General features: G+C 39.9%; 1 protein-coding gene across 1 annotated transcript; it reads right to left on the bottom strand.

Annotated features, from left to right (window-relative positions):
* Positions 1-127: 127 nt before the first annotated feature.
* On the bottom strand, positions 128-3,709 carry LOC138594345 (keratin, type I cytoskeletal 13-like). The gene is made up of 8 exons (XM_069665413.1): positions 3,317-3,709; positions 2,577-2,659; positions 2,263-2,419; positions 1,642-1,803; positions 1,417-1,542; positions 510-730; positions 405-415; positions 128-276 (listed from the first exon to the last, which is right to left on the bottom strand). The coding sequence occupies exons 1-8, from the start codon at positions 3,644-3,646 to the stop codon at positions 176-178; spliced, it is 1,191 nt and encodes a 396-aa protein (XP_069521514.1). The 5' UTR covers positions 3,647-3,709; the 3' UTR covers positions 128-175.
* Positions 3,710-18,444: the final 14,735 nt, after the last annotated feature.

The following is an 18,444-nucleotide window of genomic DNA, read 5'->3' as shown; positions in this document are numbered from 1 at the left end:
CATTTTTCATTCCAACTCGACTTTAAGAATACACCAATAGTTAAGTTTGAGCTGCAGGCTATTTTCTATTAGAGCAGTAAAATCATTTAACATTCTGTTCATTAGAAAGAAACACCAGACAAGAAAGTTGAAGTCAACTGCATGATCTTTATTGATTTTCACTGTTGCAAGTAATTTATGACTCAATCTGATCCACATCCACGTCAACAGTCTTGCTGCTCTGGACCACCTTTCCATCCACAACCGTCTCCACCACTGTGATGACCTTTGTGACCACTGAGGACAAGAAAAAAAAACAACAATCATCAGCAAACCACATCACATTTCTTAAAACCATTAAAAACTTGAGTGGCAATTTAATGATGATGAATGAATAATAATCATAGAGGTGAAAAACTGCTTACCTTGTTTTGAACTGGCAACGGCAAGAAAAAGAAAGATGGCAACATTAGTCTTCAGCATTATTACATTGGCATTAAATGGTTACAGTTTGATTGGGTGTGTCTCACCTGTCATCCTCCCCATCCAGCAGCCTCCTGTACTCTGCGATCTCCAGCTCCAGCCGGGTCTTCAGGTCCAGCAGCATGTCGTACTCCTGCTTGTTGCTGGCAATGTTGGAGTGGAGCTGGGACAGCTGGGCCTCCAGGCTTGTGACCATGTTCTGGAGGCTAGCTAGCTGTGCAGCGTAACGCGCCTGAGTCTCTGCAAGGGTGCCCTCCAAAGATGCTTTCTGTTGGGGTCGGAGGAGGAAGTTGTGAGTGGGTCAGTTTTTGAAAGATGTTTCTTATGCTGGAATTCAATGTTTAATACGTTTATAACTACCATCATGTGCCTTTTTTGCTTTTTTGCTAGTTAGGTGTCAAGATTGATGCCACTCATGTCTGTATGCTGAATTTTAAGTCACTGCCTGGAGCCAGTTAGCATATAGCTTAGCATTAAGACTGGAAAGGGTGAAACAGCTAGCCTAGCTCAGTCTGCTAGTACATAAATCTGCTTAGCAGCATCAAAGCTCACCTATCACATGTTACATTTTATTAGTGTAATTATAATTCTTAAAAGACAAAATGTAAAAGCGTCACATTGTGGCGACACATTGGTTTATGCCGCGGTGTAATTCTTGGCCAGGCTCAGTGACTTCTTGGAGTCTTGCAATCTCAATGCAAGAATTTTGGAAGTTTCTGGAAGTCTTTATGCTTACTGCTAACGTAAGCTAACTGGGTCCTTCCTAGCTGTAGCCTCATAGTTAATGGACAAGTATGCTTCTTTAACTTTCAGTAATTGAGTGAATTAACATAATTCTACAAAAACTTCAGTGTGTTACTTAAAATATCTTCGAGGATACCTTTATGTGAAGTATTAGTGTTAAATATTAGCAGCAAATAAATCTTAATTGTTATACACTGTATATTGACATACCATGCTCATATGGGACTGTAGTTCAATCTGAAGCCTCTGGAGGGTGCTCTTCAGGTCCTTGATCTCTGTGCGGGACGTCGTCAGAATCTCTGTGTGCGTGATCACTTCCTGTTCAACGGCTGTGATCTGGACAGATCATCAAACAGCATTAACCCAACATTGACAGTAGTTACTGATATAATAATACAATTTATTGAACTCTTGAAGTTACCAGTTCTTACTCACCTTGTTCTGGTACCAAGCCTCCAGTTCCTTGCGGTTCTTGCCGATCACGCCCTCGTAGTGGTCCCTGATCTCTGACATCACCTTGTTCAGGTCCACAGAGGGAGAAGCGTCGACGGCCACATTGACCTGGCCGCCCATCTGACTCCTGAGCAGAACCAGCTCCTGCAGGGGTCAAAGGACAACAGTCCAGTCAGTCAGCTGGTAAGACAACTTAAAATGATCTATCATTTTTGAAAAGTGTTCATGGAGCGTCATTGTGTGACCTGTCAGACCTGTTTATAAAAACATGAACCTCACATGGGATTTCCTCAGTGTTATCAGAGGTGAGGCAGAGGGCATGTGTGTGCAGATTTGTCCACAAAAGATGGCTGAGATCAATGGTGACAAGTTTGTTTCACAGTGAATAGCTGCAGTGTTTAAGTCCCTGCTGCTGAAGAGATTAATGATGAGGAGCTCTACTGATCACTAGAGTAGTAACATGCTTTTAGGTTATGTACATACACAGAGTGGGTGTTGGAGTGTGGGAGTGTTTCAGGGGTGTTGACAGATGTATAGTCTTCAGTTGAGCTGCATCAACAAACTGTACATTGGTTAAAATGGGTGCAGCATTATTAACTCTACCTCTTCGTGGTTCCTCTTGAGCATGATGAGCTCGTCCTTCAGGGCCTCATACTGACTCTCCAGATCCATCCTGGCCATGTTCATCTCATCCAGCACCCTCTTCAGTCCAGCGATGTCTGCCTCCACAGCCATCCTCATGGCCAGCTCGTTCTCATACCTGAGGAGGCGAGCAGGTCAGAGCAGGTTTTAGTGGGTGGTTTAGATTACAAGTTCTCAGTTAGACACAAGTTCATGCTTTGGTGCGCATGTCGAGTTTCACTTGTGTGGCAGAGGAAAGAGGAGCAGGGGTATAAACACACGGAAAATACACTCACTTCATTTTGAAATCATCTGCAGCCAATTTTGCGTTGTCAATGTCCAGGACTGTCTTGGCGTTGAGCCTGGAGGCAATGCGGATCTGAGGAGGAAACAAAACAGGGAAACAAGTCGGAAAAAGCTCATGTTTCATGCAGTGTTACTGCCCACAGAAACCCTACTGACGTGGGATTTTAAAAGACTGAGAGGGATTGAGATGTGTGATTTGAAAAATACCTTATATACTGATTAATGGATTTGTTGATATTTCACTGATTCAATGTTTTGGAAAAGATTTCTGAGAGTTTCGGCTCTGACAGAGTTGTTTCAAACGCACTCAGGAAGGATGTTTTTATATTATCAGAATGGTTTGTCCAAAGAAACACGGTTACATAGTTGTATTTATAGACCAGGTGTACCATTGAGAAAATGAGCTCCTTAAATTGTTTTGAGTTATCGAGAGAGTGGGGCTCTACTGGAAACCTACATCTTAAGCTTTTGTAAAGATCACTACATCACTGAGCGCTGACTGGTGTGCAGGAATGAATCTGTTATGACAGTTATGAAAATAAGCATCCTACGCTCTGTGTTTGTGCTATGTGCTTTCTGATAAGATGGCCTACTTCTCTATTAGTCACTGATGGGTTCCATGGCTCTCTCAATCATATGCCCCACATACACTTCATACCAACAGATCCCCACACACTCACGGTTAAAATCTGAAAAAACTGCACCAACCAAGCATGTCTCCTTCTCTTACCTTGTCCTTCAGGTCATCGATGATGGTGAAGTAGCGGGTGTAGTCTTGGGTGATAACGGTTTTGTTCTTGTACCAGTCTCTGATCTGCTTGTCCAGGCGGTCATTCTCCTTCTCCAGGGTGCGCACCTTCTCCAGGTAAGAGGCGAGACGGTCGTTGAGGTTCTGCATGGTGGCCTTCTCGTTGGCCCCAACGTGAAGGTCCAGGCCATCAGACAGGTTGAAGCCTCTGGGAGAGCTCATCTGGGAGGAGGAGATGCGGGTGCCATGGCCCCCTGCTCCACCGTAGACACTCAGGGTCTTCTGGCCGTAGGATCTTGCGCTGAAAGACATGTTGGAAGGTCTGGATGTTGACCAGGTAGGATTACTGGAGTAGATCTGCAGTAGAAAGCATCACTGGTCTCCTTGGTTATATAGCCGGCCCACACAGCAGAGTGGGATGGGCCAGGAGGAGCAGTTGAAAGGGAAGAATGCGACTGACAGGCTAACCCCCTTACTCTATGCAATCTCTCCATCAGCAGGGGTGTGGTGACGGGTGGGTAGGGGCGCCTTTTTCAGGTAGAACTTGTGATTCCACATTTTGTGGTTTATCAATGAAAGGGCATTCTTTGAATACTCCTCTGTTCATTTGCAACAGTCCTTAATCTTTAGCTGCTGAAATGGCAGCCTTCTTATTTGGTTGCCTGTAAGCAGGTTTAGAGACAGAAACAGTTTTAATGATGCATTCCTGTAGAAGAAACTGCTGTGTGCAGCTATCTTGTAAAATATTCACTCACAGCGGTGGCAGAAATGACACATGCCAGCGACAATTTCACCTCAGTGAAACATGGGGACAAAGGGTGAGGACGAGGCATTTCTAGGATTTCTACAGTTATTTTTGTCACATCGGCTTTTAGGCAAGCTGTTTAAAAACGTGTTTATTAAGATTCATACAATCAAAGTATACAATAAAGTGTAAATATAAGAGCATTTTTATTCAAGTTTTATCCTTGTCATCATGGATGATGAGAGGCTTCCCAGAGAAGTAAGAGAAAACAAAGGGGAAGTCAGAAGAACACATGGTTTTTGTATCGACATGAGATATAAACTTAAAGTCCTTTGTAAGCCTTAAACAAAAACTCTTCTTTAATCCTCATTCATTTATCACGTCAGACAGGAGAAGCTGAGTGCAAATAATGTGTGTGTATGAACAGCACAACATCATCAACTTTTCTTAAATTACACTTTCTGTGCTCTGAGGCTGGGAGCAAAAACAGACCTTACATTAAGGCTGATTTATTATTGTAGCAGTGTAACAGTGTTCCCAGTTTAGAGGAGTTTTTTTTCTCTTTACTAGCTTTGAAACAGTCTCGATGTTATCCGTCCTCTATGTGACCTACATAAGCAAACCAGACTCACAGTATGAGCAGTATGATGACTGGCTTTTCCATATAATTGTCTCAGTGCTTGCCTCAGGTTAGATTCCAACCAAGCAATTTAAAGCATGCAACAATTTACAACATGCAACATGTCTGTGTTGTCAGTGTTTAGCAGGGAGAAGTACATTAGACCGTTAAAGGGAAGAGGCAGGAGGTTGTTATTAACAGAATACTAACATATGCATGTACAGGGCATCATGATCATGGGGAAAACACAAGTCAATCTGGGTCTGACACGGATCTTGATTATGTAGCTGTGTACAGTCTTTAGAGGTCATGTTGGACAAAGATAGAAGAAATAGAAAATAAATAAACGGAAATCTCCGGGGCTGAAAATGAGGCCGCCATGGATGCGCCAAAATCTGCACTTCCTCAAATGTCGACTAGAGGCTGACTCCCAAACGAATCGTTTCCCCATTCTTAACAACTGCATGGGGCCGATTAAATTATAGTAAGGCTTCATTTTGCATAATTCAGAGCAAGGCTACTTAAATGACAGCTGGATGGATGGATGAACTGTGCAGTTAACTGTAACAGCAGACTAGCTGTGGTTAACTATCTAAGAGGCTAGCTAATAAATTAGACTTTGCCAACCCCATGATTCTCTCAAGCTTCACCCCTCTCGTCCACATCTGGTTGATCTTGCTTAAAGAAATCAAACATGGTGATGGCAAAGATACTCAAGCTCGAGGCTTTAAACAGCAGTCACCAAACCACTGGGGGGACATCAGGGAGGCTGCGTCCACTTCAGTATCATCTATGAAATATAATATAATATCTCAACACATGCACCTTATGTATGCAACCTAGAAAATCAGTCTGAAAATCATACTGCTTGATAATTTGTGCCAATGCTGTGGATAGTACAGGCAAATTGTGTTCATTGTTTATTCTTCAGAAAGAAGGGAACAAATGTCTGCTCATCTGATGCTAGTATGTTATCGTAGACGGTGAAACTGAGATTTTATAGATACAATAGAAAATTTAGTTTTCTTTAGTTTGTGGGATTCCCTCCTAAGACAAGCCAGACAGGTTATTGATGAACTAGACTTGTTCCCCTGGTGAAACTGCCCTCACACCAGTCACAGGCCTACATTCACCCCCCTGTATTGTACATTCTCAGTTATAATCACTACCAACATCTAGAAGTCTGACTTTAACGAAAAGTAGCAGCTAGTTTATTGGTTGGTATGATCATCGTGGCCTTCTTATAACAAGAGCACATCCCCATGACAGCAGAAAATGATCACCTTGCTGTTGTTATTTCTGTTAATTCCTTTGAACAACGTGGCAGAGCTGCCTTTACTCCATCATCATTTCAGCACCTCTTCAGTCAGCAGCCCCACTGATAAGCAGGGTGACGCCTGTTAGAGCTGGTGACTGATGGTAAAACTGCGTGTGAAAAATGTCTGTCAGTCTGATTCTTTAACAATGTGGAAATAATATGAGAGGTGCACGACATACATTTTATTCTGCTGACATATGTCTGGTAGTAAAACGATTTATGTGGGCTGACGCCTGTTTGAGCTCCTCGGCTTGAAAATCAGATTTCTCCATTTCAGTTTGTGTTGTAGCTTTAAATAAGGGATTAAAATGGATTGAATGATGGATTGATTAAATGATTGGCATCTTTTAACTGAAGATAAGGTAACGCTTTATATTAAGGTATTTTAATGAGTGTTAGTTAATAGGTAATAAGACCCTTATAAGTCCTTATAAGATGCTTATAAACATAGATATATGTTAATAAGACCATGTAAGTGTTAATAATAGAGGGTTTAATACCCAAACAAGGAACTGTTCTTGTTTTAGATCCAGTAGCTGCAAAAAAGCATATTGTTAATAGGCACATAGTTAATGGCTAATTACTGCATAATAAAGCATGTATTCATCTTAATAGAGCAACTGAAAAGTTTAGTAAAGACTTAACAAAGGCATAATAGGTAAGTGAGTAAGACTCAATGAATGAGTTTGTAATGCTATGATAAACATTATACATACATATTAACGTTCTTAAGCTGTCTATAAATTGTTTACAAGTTTGTTGTAAGTGCTTATACATAATAATAATAATAATAATAATAAAATAAAAATAAAAAATAAAATATAAAGCAAACAGTACATGTTCAAAAAGGAGTATGATAAAGTATAAACTTATTTATTCTTACACATTAACTACAATGCACCAAGTATTATGGACGATTTCAGTTGTTTTTAACACCCCAGTATACCCAGAGTGTGTATAGTCAAGCAGAGAGAGGAAAAATAAACCATCTATCACTGCCTTTCTTCCGCTCTTTACCCATCATAAGTGATATTTTTTGTATAATTTCTTTGTAGAAACAGAAAAAAATGTGTGCTTTGTTTGAGTTTAAGGTTCAAACTGTTTCATAAATCCATCCCACAGATTGTTAAACACTTTGTCTTCATGGATGTGTGAGTATTTTTAGGTTGAGGTTTAAGGTCTTAACCCATTAATGTCCACAGTGGCCTTTTATGATTTCCTTCACAGCACTCAAAGTACCAGCTGAGCTAAGAACAAATCCATTGAATTTTTTCGAATCGGTCAAAGTATGAGGTCACAGCACCAGTTTGCAAAGTGTCTAGTTATGGCTTTTGTTCTCTCCCTCTGATTGTGGGGGCTTAGGCTAATTAGACTACATTCATTCCTATGGGCCCATTAGCCGTTAGCATGCATCCTTGAAATACATTGGAGTGAATGGAAGCCCTGTTGGAAACACCTGGTTTTGAAGCTACATTTCTCTTCATTTCTTCCTAAAAGTTGATCGGAAAATATTTTTTAGGATTAATTCCTACTTGAGTCTATCTGGTCTTTAAGTGCATGAGAGTCTTTGAACATGTGATTACAGGAATCTCTATTTCCACTAGTTTTTTTTGTAAAAACTCAAAAAACCTGGCTACCCTTCTGTCAACTAAAAATAGTATGTTACAGAAATGGCTGTATCTCAAAAACTACAAGGAGTTAAATCAAATGCTTGGTATCATTGGATTCAGAACAACTTAAATAAAGTTGAATACTATATGCATTATATGATTCAGTGTAAGTTGGATATTTAGTATGACAAATGAATGTTAAATGTGTTTTTGTGAATTTCTAAATGGTAAATGGTATATGGACTGTACTTATATAGCGCTTTTCTAGTCTTTGCGACCACTCAAAGCTGATTTTACACTTCATATTACATTCACACACTGATGGCAAAGGCTGCTACATAAAGTGCCCAACTGTCAATCAGATATCACATTCATACCCGTTGGCTATGGGTTCAGTGTCTTGCCCAAGGACACTTCGACATGTAGCCTGAGGGAGCTGGGGATCGAACCTCCGACCTTCCGATTGGAAGACGACCGACTCTACCACTGAGCCACAGCCTCCCGTTTTTAAAAAAAAAACACACAACTTTGTCAACCAATTAAGGCATGATAAATATTCAAAATCATACATTTTAATTTTGTTTTGTGTAGCCACATCTATTTATTGTATTTCCACCTCCAACAGAAAACATTCTGTGGGACTTTTCCTTAACATTATCTCACATTATCTCAGTATCTCACATTGTTAACTATCCTTATTGCTCTTTTTGTAATATGCATAGTGACTGTAGGGTGCTTTTGTAGGTGTGACCCCAAACTTCCACACAGTGATTCAGGTATGGCAGGACCAGGTTACCAAGCTATCAGCGCTTTATGGAAATAGGGAGGCAATCCGGTCGCACAGACAAAAAACTGCATTATTACCAGAATTTACAGGAGGCAAATTGACTACTTTGGGTTGCTGAAGACAACAACTGAGACATTAAGAGACAGTTAGAGACATTTAGATACTCGTGACAATTGTAAACACACACATCAGTAAGTGGTGTCTCATTAGCACACAGTTTGTAAGTATAAGGATGGTTATACAATAAACCAGCCTGCATTATAACAGGGGTTGATGTTATTAGTTCTTCTGGTTTTCCTGCTATAAAATGTTAAAATGTCTGCAATGAAAGAAAATATATATTAAATTATTATTATAGTAGCATTCAGTGGGATCAACATTATATCTGTCTTTTAAAGGTCTTAGATCCCTTTCAGCAAACCTACTTTTACACTAAAACATTGCATAAATCTTGTCTAAGCTGTGAGTTTGACTAAAGGCCTCTAATAACTTCAAGTCAATCAAGAAGTTTAACGACTTCAAACTTCTTTCCCCCAAGCCTTGCAGGCCTAACAGCCATGCAGCACTGCCATGAACTAAAAGGCATGAATATCTTGTCAAACTACTTTCTCAGTTTGATCTTTTTAAACATTTACAGCTCAAAATGGGAACGTTTTTCTTGTTGTCTCGTTCGAGACAAAAATGTTGCTCAGCCTGCTCCTCCGACACCTCGCATTGTTTCTACAAATTCTTCCCTAAAGACAATCGATGTTGATGGTATGTTTGCATGGGTATGAGGAATTTCACTCCTTTATTTACTCATGCTAGTGCAAACAGGCTTTATGATCTACTCATACACGTAACTGTATGTTGGATAATTTTAGTACACACACAAATGAGTTGACCTTGGAGTGTTGTAAAAAAGAATCACGTTAATTCAAGGAATAAAAAAAAGTTGAGACAACAAATGCTATAAATGTCTCAGACTTTCTGTCTTGAGACACCCTGACAGAAACACAGACTGAGACAGAACACGGAAATAGTTAAACTCAGTGTGAAGGGACAAACAGTCCCTGCAAGAAGTGTTCACTCTGCCCTCTATTGTCGTTCTTTTTAAATACTGACCCATAATGGATACAAATTTATTAACATGAAATATACTTTGACTTTACTATGTAAAAAATAAATCATTGAATGAAGACAAGGGAATACACACAATACAAGTATATACTTGTTTAAGTACGATGTGGGGACCATGGACCTCAATGTCCAGTGAAGGAGGGGACCATAATAGAATAAGTGAACAGTGACAATTATTTTATTAATGAACAGCTTTGTGTCAGTTTTCACTGTGCTGTTGCCATATTTATCTCACAAATTGGGTCTAATCTATCCTTCAGTGTTTATCGGAAAATTCCTTTAATCCAAAAAAAGTTACATAACTTGGACCAATCCTGGCCAGCAGAAACTCGCCACCTCCCATCAGCCCTCCACACCCACTTTCTCTCTCTTTCAAAATTGAGCAGCAGTAGGGGAGAGAGACACGGGCTTATCTGCTTCCAAGAACAAGACGGACTGCTTTCTTTCTTTTTTGTTTTTACATCAGCCCAGATTCTTTCAGTCATTCACATGGCAACACGTTCAGATAGGAGCAGTTGTGTGCATTGAGCAGCCGCATGCTTTGTGTTTGACTGTGTATAAAGCAGTGGGAAGCAGAAGGAAAAAACAGGAACCTGATCATAAACATTTTACTTTAACTGCATTAATAAATCCTACCTGTTCATTAGTCAGGTGGTTTCATGGATTGAGTCTATAATCCTCTTTACCTCTGATCCCTTTTGTATAAACTGTGATGATTTGAGCCTAACCCTCTGTCAGCAGCTCTGACTCTTACTTTTCACAACTCTTTTGGGTGTGGCACGGTGATTCACTTGTGCCTCCCGCACAGACAACATGCTTCATCTTTATTGTTAGCAGTATTACCGAGAGCGATCACTAGATGGCGCACTTTAGCCGTGACTCTCTCCTCCGCTGCCCTGAAACCTCTTGAACAGTCAGGGTGTGGCCGTGTGATAGTCTGTTGCATTTTACAAGTCAACAGAGAGATTTATAACCGTATTACAGCGTCTCTTTTCTGTCTGATTTATCAACTGTGGGTGTGAATGTGCAACGTTAACATTATGTGACAATTTCATCATTTCAAGCTGTTTCTTTATTTTAAATTCTCTTGTCTGAAGCAAAGGTCTGCTCAGAGTCAAAGAATGCTCTGATGCATTTTAGAAAGTCAAGTTATGTTTGTGTCTCAGCGCACAGCCGGCAGATTAACAGCTTAATTGATGTAATAGGTCGACTACACTTGCCAAACACAATAAAAATTAAGTATCCTTTTGTGTGAGTTTACTTTTATTCTTTCACAGGTTTATAAGCAGTTTAATGGTCCAGTAAAATGGAGCGACTGCAGAGGAGCTGAGTTACATACAGAGAGCATTTATTCTACTTGCACTCTTTATCACTTTGAATCACAACCGGATTTATCTTTTTCATTCCTGGCAGAAGCAACAATTTCACTTAAAGAAGACAAAACAACTTTTATTCTACACAACTTCATTAAATGTATCAATGAGAAAAGGCAGGTTTATTCTCTGCAGTTACAGTGGACTAATGACAGAGTCTGTATGCACAGCTGATAATTCAATGCACAACGTGCAGGTGAATCTTTAACTCTATGTGAAGAAACTGGTGTCCCATTGATGGAACATAGGCACCAACTCCAATATGTCACACCGTGTCACACCCACAAACACACCCGCACACACTCACTCATTTACACAGGCGTGATCCCACCTCTCTACTTACACTGAATGTTCTGTCAGTGATTCAGTCCAGGACCTTTGCCAGAAATGTTGCATGCTGGGAAGTTACTTTTGCCCAGTGCATGCTGAATAGTTGAGCAGGATGTGATAATGCCTGTGGAGGGGTGTGGTTCATTTTGAGGAGGCTCTGTGTGCCGTGTTGCTCCCTGCAGGCTCACATCTGTGATTCATTGTTAGTAACTCTGCACAGAGCTGCTCTCGCCGCTGTTTCTGTCTGTCTGTAAGCATTTCACAAAGATTAAGAAGTACCTCTCCTAAAACTTTGTTCTGTTTGTTATTTAGTAAGAAAGAACTGATTAACTCTTGTGCTGTTATAAAGGCAGCAGGCAAGCTGGTATGTTCATATGAATACTTGGTGTAATGTAAGATCATTTGCTGTAATCTGTCAGCTTAAAGACAAAACAAAGACTTTATTTCCTCGGCTGTCTTTCATCTTTTTGGCCAAGTGCACAACCTCTTCTCCAGTTTGTGATTAAGAGTGTCCTACTGTTCAAAAACCACTCGAGGACCTCTATGAATCAGCCTACAGTAATAACCAGTTAAGGCTGGCCAGTAACTCCAACCACGTTGTAAACACTGAATACAAATTGTTACCATCAAACCGGAGGTACAGGGTTCCACTTTTTAACGAGGTCAGACTGAGGCACTCTGTTGTACACCAGTCAAGCTTAAAATTAAAAAGCTTAAACCCAGATCAGATGTACATAAAAGGACCTTGAATAGTGCCTTTTGTTTCTTTGTGTCCTTTCTTTGATGTCGCAATGGAGCTGCTGCGATTTCAGACTCTGTCTTACAATAAAGAATGAAAATCAGCATCATCTCTAGACACAGGGCGGATATGGCTTTTCTCTAAAAGTCATATAACTTTGGAACTGATTTACAGATCACTCATAGAGACATACCCTTTATTATTGTTGGCCCAGACAAATACACACAGTACCACTGTAACATACATCCTCTTTAACTGCCATGCATTTCTTTCCAGTATGTGGTGCAACGGGGCTGCTTCACGGTTGCTGCACATACAGCGCTCTTTGTATCTGTTTGTGCAGAGGCAGGAAAAAATATGTCTCATCAAAGGAAATAAAACCCCAATCCATTCGTCAACGTCTTTACTTTACATAGTGGTGTTACGCTGGTATAATGTCGAACAATAACTAATAATAACAATAATAATAACGATCTACATGCTCACATTTGCTAAATAGGACCGAACACAAAGTAAAGCTGAGGCAGATGGGAACTCTTTAGTTAAAAAGCTAAAGCTAGTTGAAAAATCAGTTACTCTTTTCAAGGAGTCTAGATGCTGTTGCAGTAGTTTTTTGTTCTGCTGCGCTCCAGAACGTCCTATCTACATTTTTACTTAAAGAGTAACTGCACACTTAAACATGTTTTTAGAGCTGTGATCTAAATTATACTGCTGTACTGTGATGAAACGCATCAATGCTGGTGTTAATATTGACAATTCTTAGCAAATTTATACAAATCTCCATTTCATGGGTTGGAAATAGCTCAAACACGCCATCTACTGTTTTAAATCAGCCCCAAACCTTGCCCGCCCATGGTGACGTGGAGTCGAAACAAAACTACGTCATGAAATTTATATAAAAAAAGAATGTAAACGCCTGTCAATCAGAGGTGGGCGGTACTTGAACCTTCCATAACCATTAATATCTGCTTCAGACCTACACAACAAGCTGTTCTGCTGGTGAATGTGCCGATGTGAGGGATCTCACATTAAATCGAATCGGCAAATTAAATGTGTGTTGTGCTCAGCGGAAGAGGCGGTACGTGAATACTGCGGCGCGGGCTCTGGCTCTAAATGTGCAAGATGGCAGCGCCCGCTGTGGGAGTAATTTTGCATCACTTTTGTACAATGAGTGGAGGTGGAGACGCGTTGTCCATCTTTACAGTCATTAGACAGACACTCCCATTCCTGAAGCCACGCCACAAGCATGGCTAAAAAGAAAGACCACTGCTGTCATATACATGTGCTTAGAGGTCTTCACATCACAACGTTTCAGCACTGGTCAGTCTTTTAGCAGTGAATTGTAATTAAACAAAAAGATGAAGTTGTGGGTCTTAGAGGTAAGGTACTCAACTTCCTCCTCTAATGAACATTGCTCCTCTTCCATACTAATAACCCAGGATGAACAAACTTATGTGCAGGCATTTAATAAAAATGTGTCTTTGTATTAAAACCAAAATGGTAATAAGATGAAGATTAAGCTTTCATTTTTTGAATACTGGAATGGACAGCTGCATGCTGTTGGTACGAGTACATCTCCACATGGGAGGAACAGCAGCAGTCACAAATATCAAGAAGCTAAAACAGAGAAGAAAGAGGACTGATGTCAATCTTGACATTCATGAAGTGATCACTTTTCACAAAGGAAGTACCCAGTTTGTAAAAGACATGGGAATGCCGGCTAACTCTAATTCCCACCTCACGACAAACGGATAGCAAAGACACTGTTTTTTGTTTGTGCTCAGGTGCAGGAATCCAGACCGTCCAGACCTCGAAACAATAGCCGAGTTTCAAGCATGAGTAGTGGCACCTACTCTAACATCCTCCTAGTTGCTATGCAGCAAACAAACAGTGGATTATTTTGATGCTGTTTTCAGATCATGGTTACTTTCAGGTGATATGCCTGATTAAAGAAACAGAACAGACTTCCGTTCGTGCCTCCTCTTTGTTTTTACTTTGAATACAAACCGGTCCTCTATTCTGTACGGCTGAACAAAGGCGACTCAGAGCAGAACATAATGAATGGATGTATTATTAAACTGTTATTGCTGGGGATTATGTCTCTGTTGCAGTTCATCTTGAGCCAACTTTAATGTACTACCGTGCTGCAACAAATCAATCTTTAATCACTGGTGATTTGATACAGATTTATGACTGTAATACTTAATGAGTGTTTTAAATTATAGGGCCGTGCACAGTCATTGACATATAATTGCTGCATTACATGATTCAGAGAAGAATCATTGAGTTGCACCATGACAGAAAAAATCAGATCAACAATGGCTCTGTCTTCTTTAATGAAGGTTGAGGTCTGTTTAATGAGGAATCTTATCTTAAGTTTTACTGGGTCATACAGTTTATTACTCCCACTGAATAACAGAATCCTGGACATGTAGATATGTAAGAAAAAAAGGCTTTCAAAGTTTAATTGGATGTAATTTGTCCAAATCAGTGATTTTCCCTGAGATATGAGACAATGTGCGTTTGTTTTAAGGTTTACTGTTACTCACAACTTGTAAGCATTGTTTGTTACAGTAAAGATTTAGTATCATAGATCTCTGGGTTTATGCTCTCATGAAGAGCTGTAAACAATGCATCTCAGTCATTATCTATTGTAGTTACAATGTAACTAACTGAAAATGGTTGCATTGATATAATAAATAAAATAGATGGAAAGGAAAAAGTTTGAGAATTTTTTTGTAAGATTGCAGATGGGATTTAAGTCAACCCTTTGCATGAGTCACAAGGTTGTTTCAACACCCTTCTAAAGTGTCTAAACCCTGCAGACATGACATCAACCACTTTGCTTTGACACAACATGAGACTTTGTCCTAACAAAGCAATGTTTCAGCTCACAACCTGATCAAGGTTATTACTTGTTTCTCAGTGCCCGTGCCAACATTCAGTTTACGCTGCTATGCAAGGACGTCTCAACACAAAAAGATTCCTTACAACTGATAAACTCAGTTGTGAATCATTTTTCGATTGACAACTCATTTCAGGAATCCAGCACAGGTGACAATCAGTAAACTCACCTGAATTTTAACATCAAGATAAACATTGCGTAAGTCTGCACACCTAGCTGCTCTTCCCAGGGTTTTGTGTGCTTTCCCCCTCTGAGCTCCTTGTGGGAGATTTTTCTTGTTCTCAGCAAAGGGTCTTAGTTTGGTGGAGTCATTTTTCACATGCTGTTATCTTAATGTGGGTGCTGACAGGCCCGCTGAGACTATACATAACAACGATTAAGGGCTAAACAAATACATTTGACTTGACTTGTTTTTAACTTCAAGACAAGATCAACCTGGGACACCCATATTTTTAGATTGTTTCAACTCCCCAAACCACAAAAAAAGCTCCGGAGAGCGGAGCAAACTATGTTCAGAAGCCCAAAAGTGTATAGAATAATACAAAAGGAATCAGCCTGAGATGGTGCAGTGCACTTTTACTTTGAGTTGTATTAGTCTTATGCCAGAATTCTGTCTTGCCAGGGGTTCAATGAGAAGATTGATACCACACATGACTATATAAAGCTTGAGCCAGTTACCGGTTAGCTTAGCTTAGCATAAGACAGGAAACAGACCTGACAACCTCACTCCAGGACATGAACCACAAGTTGTGATTATTAAAAAAAACACTACACATAATGTGTTTTGTTGAGTTATAAAGTTTGACGGTGCTGCTTAATGGTGGTGGATTTCTTTTACCTTTAGACAGAGCTAGCTTAGCTGTTTTCCTCTACTTTCACTCTCTATGCTAAGCTAAGGTAACCAGCACCTGGCTCTGCCTTTATAATGGTTAACTCTTCACACACCACTATGGCCTGTAAGGTAAGGCTCAAGTGACTGATGAAGACAGCCAAGGGATCAGTTGGCTAGCTTTTAGCAGCATACTAACGAGTTGTTCTGTAGAACATAGTAAACTCTGATGAAGCCAATCACACATCTACCATTAAAAAAACAAACTTTATATTAATCAGATTTAGAAAAACACATTTAAGGGTCCTATTGAACTGTCATACTTTAAAACTGAATCACAGAGTCTTCCGCTAGTTAGCCAGCCCTCTTAACATTGTCCACAGAAATAAAAGATAAGACTAAAGACAAAGCTCAATGCCATTGCAATAAATCACTTTCTAGATAAAAAATAAGTAGTCTATAACATTCGGGGAATAAGTGCAGTCTTTTGGATAAATGGACCATAATTACACAGTAGCCATTTCCTGTGACATCACACTCAGGTTGGGCAGCTCGATTGCTGTCAGATCTTACTGCTGCGTTCTGGGCTATGAGTCATTTAATGCAGGAATTTGACCTTTACCATATCAATGCTTCAAGATTGATCAGCAACTGTGAGGCAACAGCTAATCAAAATCAAAATCAAATCACTTGCTAACGTTACCGTTAAATAGGAATTTAAGGCTTTAGGCCTTTCCCATTGTATCATACAAGACCAATGACTACATATAGATGGAGGATGGGTCTCCATCTGCTCTCATTGTACGAAATTGATGCCAAAATAGCCTCTGCGACAGATGCTGCCATCTTGAGATGGTGGTGATGATTAGACTCTTTTTATAACATTAAATAACTCATTTAAAATAAACTTTCAGAAAAATGAACACTTGGATGTAAATCAGCGTGATAATAACTAACTATAATGATAGAAACCATGTTTGAGAAAAAGTTATTTGGTGTGTATTTTGATTGTATAGTTTGACTCATGTCCCATCTGTTAACATGGAGGAGGCGGGCTTTATGACCTGCAGCCAGTTGAAATATTTTGGCTTCACTTTTAGGGAGCTGTCATGTCGTCCATCTTTTTATACAGTCTATGTAAACGACTATCAATAGGAAATGTTAGCAATAAACCACTTCCTGGCTAATGGCAATATTGGCTCGGAATTAGCTTAAAGTTAACATTAGTTGTTTAATTGTAGATAATGTGTTATCAAACTTGAATATGGCCCCATGTTCCTCCATTTTTTCTAATGAAATGATAATTATGTGATAAAATAAATGATATATTTAACTGCATTTGAGCTTCCCACCCTGAGCATGATTTCAGACGAAAATGGCTGCTGAGTGGATACAATGAAACATCTGTCACAACTCACACAGCCAATAGTTGTCAGTAGGTAGCCTGAACATCCTTGTAGTTACGCAATATGGGTCAAATAAATGTTAAAATGGCTTGCCATACATTATACTTTTATATACTATTTCTGTATGTGTTTTTTTGTCTGGTTTCATACTTTATATTCATCCAGAATCAGTTGCACTCTAACACAAGAATCTATGAGCAAAACCACCATTTTTTTAAGGTAGATTAGGTAATGCAGTTACACACGCAGTTCATAAGAAACATGATTCACTTCTCCCTCTAACTGAGAGGTGACCCCAATGTGCCTCCTTGCCTCCCCCAAGCTGACAGCAGATGTTACAAGAGCAAGGAAATTGGCCAGAGCCCAACACTGAGATAAGAAGGACACACACAGAAACACACATGACTGCACACCCAACAACCCACGCATTTGCCCGCATACACGAACACAGCAACCACACAGAATCCCTTTAAGACGCTCTGACCCATCCCTCACACAGCCCGCGACACAGGCCAAAACCAACAGAATGAACTGACACGCATGAACACACAAACACGCTCACACACACACACACACACACACACACACACACACACACAGGATACAGGAATAAGGGGGGATGTGGAGTGTGATATGGTGAACAATGGGGTCTGACGAATTCCCTTACATGGGTTAGATTGAAAACATGGGAAAAAATGCTTGTTTGTCGTTCAAGGTTACAAAGTCTACATGCAGATGTCACTCAGGACATTCAGTTACTAATAGATTAATAGAAAACAAGTTTGGCAGTATGTTTGGGTCAAAAGTCACATAATGAACGTGAAATGTTTATTTCCCTTAGGATTAACTTAATTGTAATATGATCTTATATTCATGGTTAATTTCTCAAAAAAAAGAGCCCTGGTGAAAGATAATATTTACACAGTGCTTAATGTGAATGTTGACATATGGCGGGATGCTTGAACAATAACTGTAAGCCTTCTCTATTTGCTAAGGTTAATAATTGTCTGGTGAGATCAAGACTAGACTTTCAGGTATTTATGAAAGCATTCACAAATCATACAAGTAAATGAATACACTCACACACACACACACACACACACACACACACATACACACACACACACGTAAGAAAACACTATCAGAGCGAACCCCACGGACCCTCAGAGCCCTGACTCACAAAAAGAGAAACACACTTTGACACACACATTCCATAACAGTTCCCTCACAGGAGAGGAAAGAAACCGAACCCTGGTTCTTAAAGGAAAACAAATGGAGGTTCTGCCAAGCCCGTGGCTGAACTGTAAAGGAAAACTCCCTCCTTCCCTCT

Source organism: Semicossyphus pulcher, unplaced genomic scaffold (genome assembly GCF_022749685.1).
Source record: "Semicossyphus pulcher isolate SPU_LCO1_2020_fin unplaced genomic scaffold, fSemPul1.0.p SCAF_17, whole genome shotgun sequence".
In the NCBI taxonomy this organism is placed as follows: Eukaryota; Metazoa; Chordata; class Actinopteri; order Labriformes; family Labridae; genus Semicossyphus; species Semicossyphus pulcher.
The sequence above is the reverse complement of the archived record's forward strand: the minus strand, read 5'-3'. Positions and strand labels throughout refer to the sequence as shown.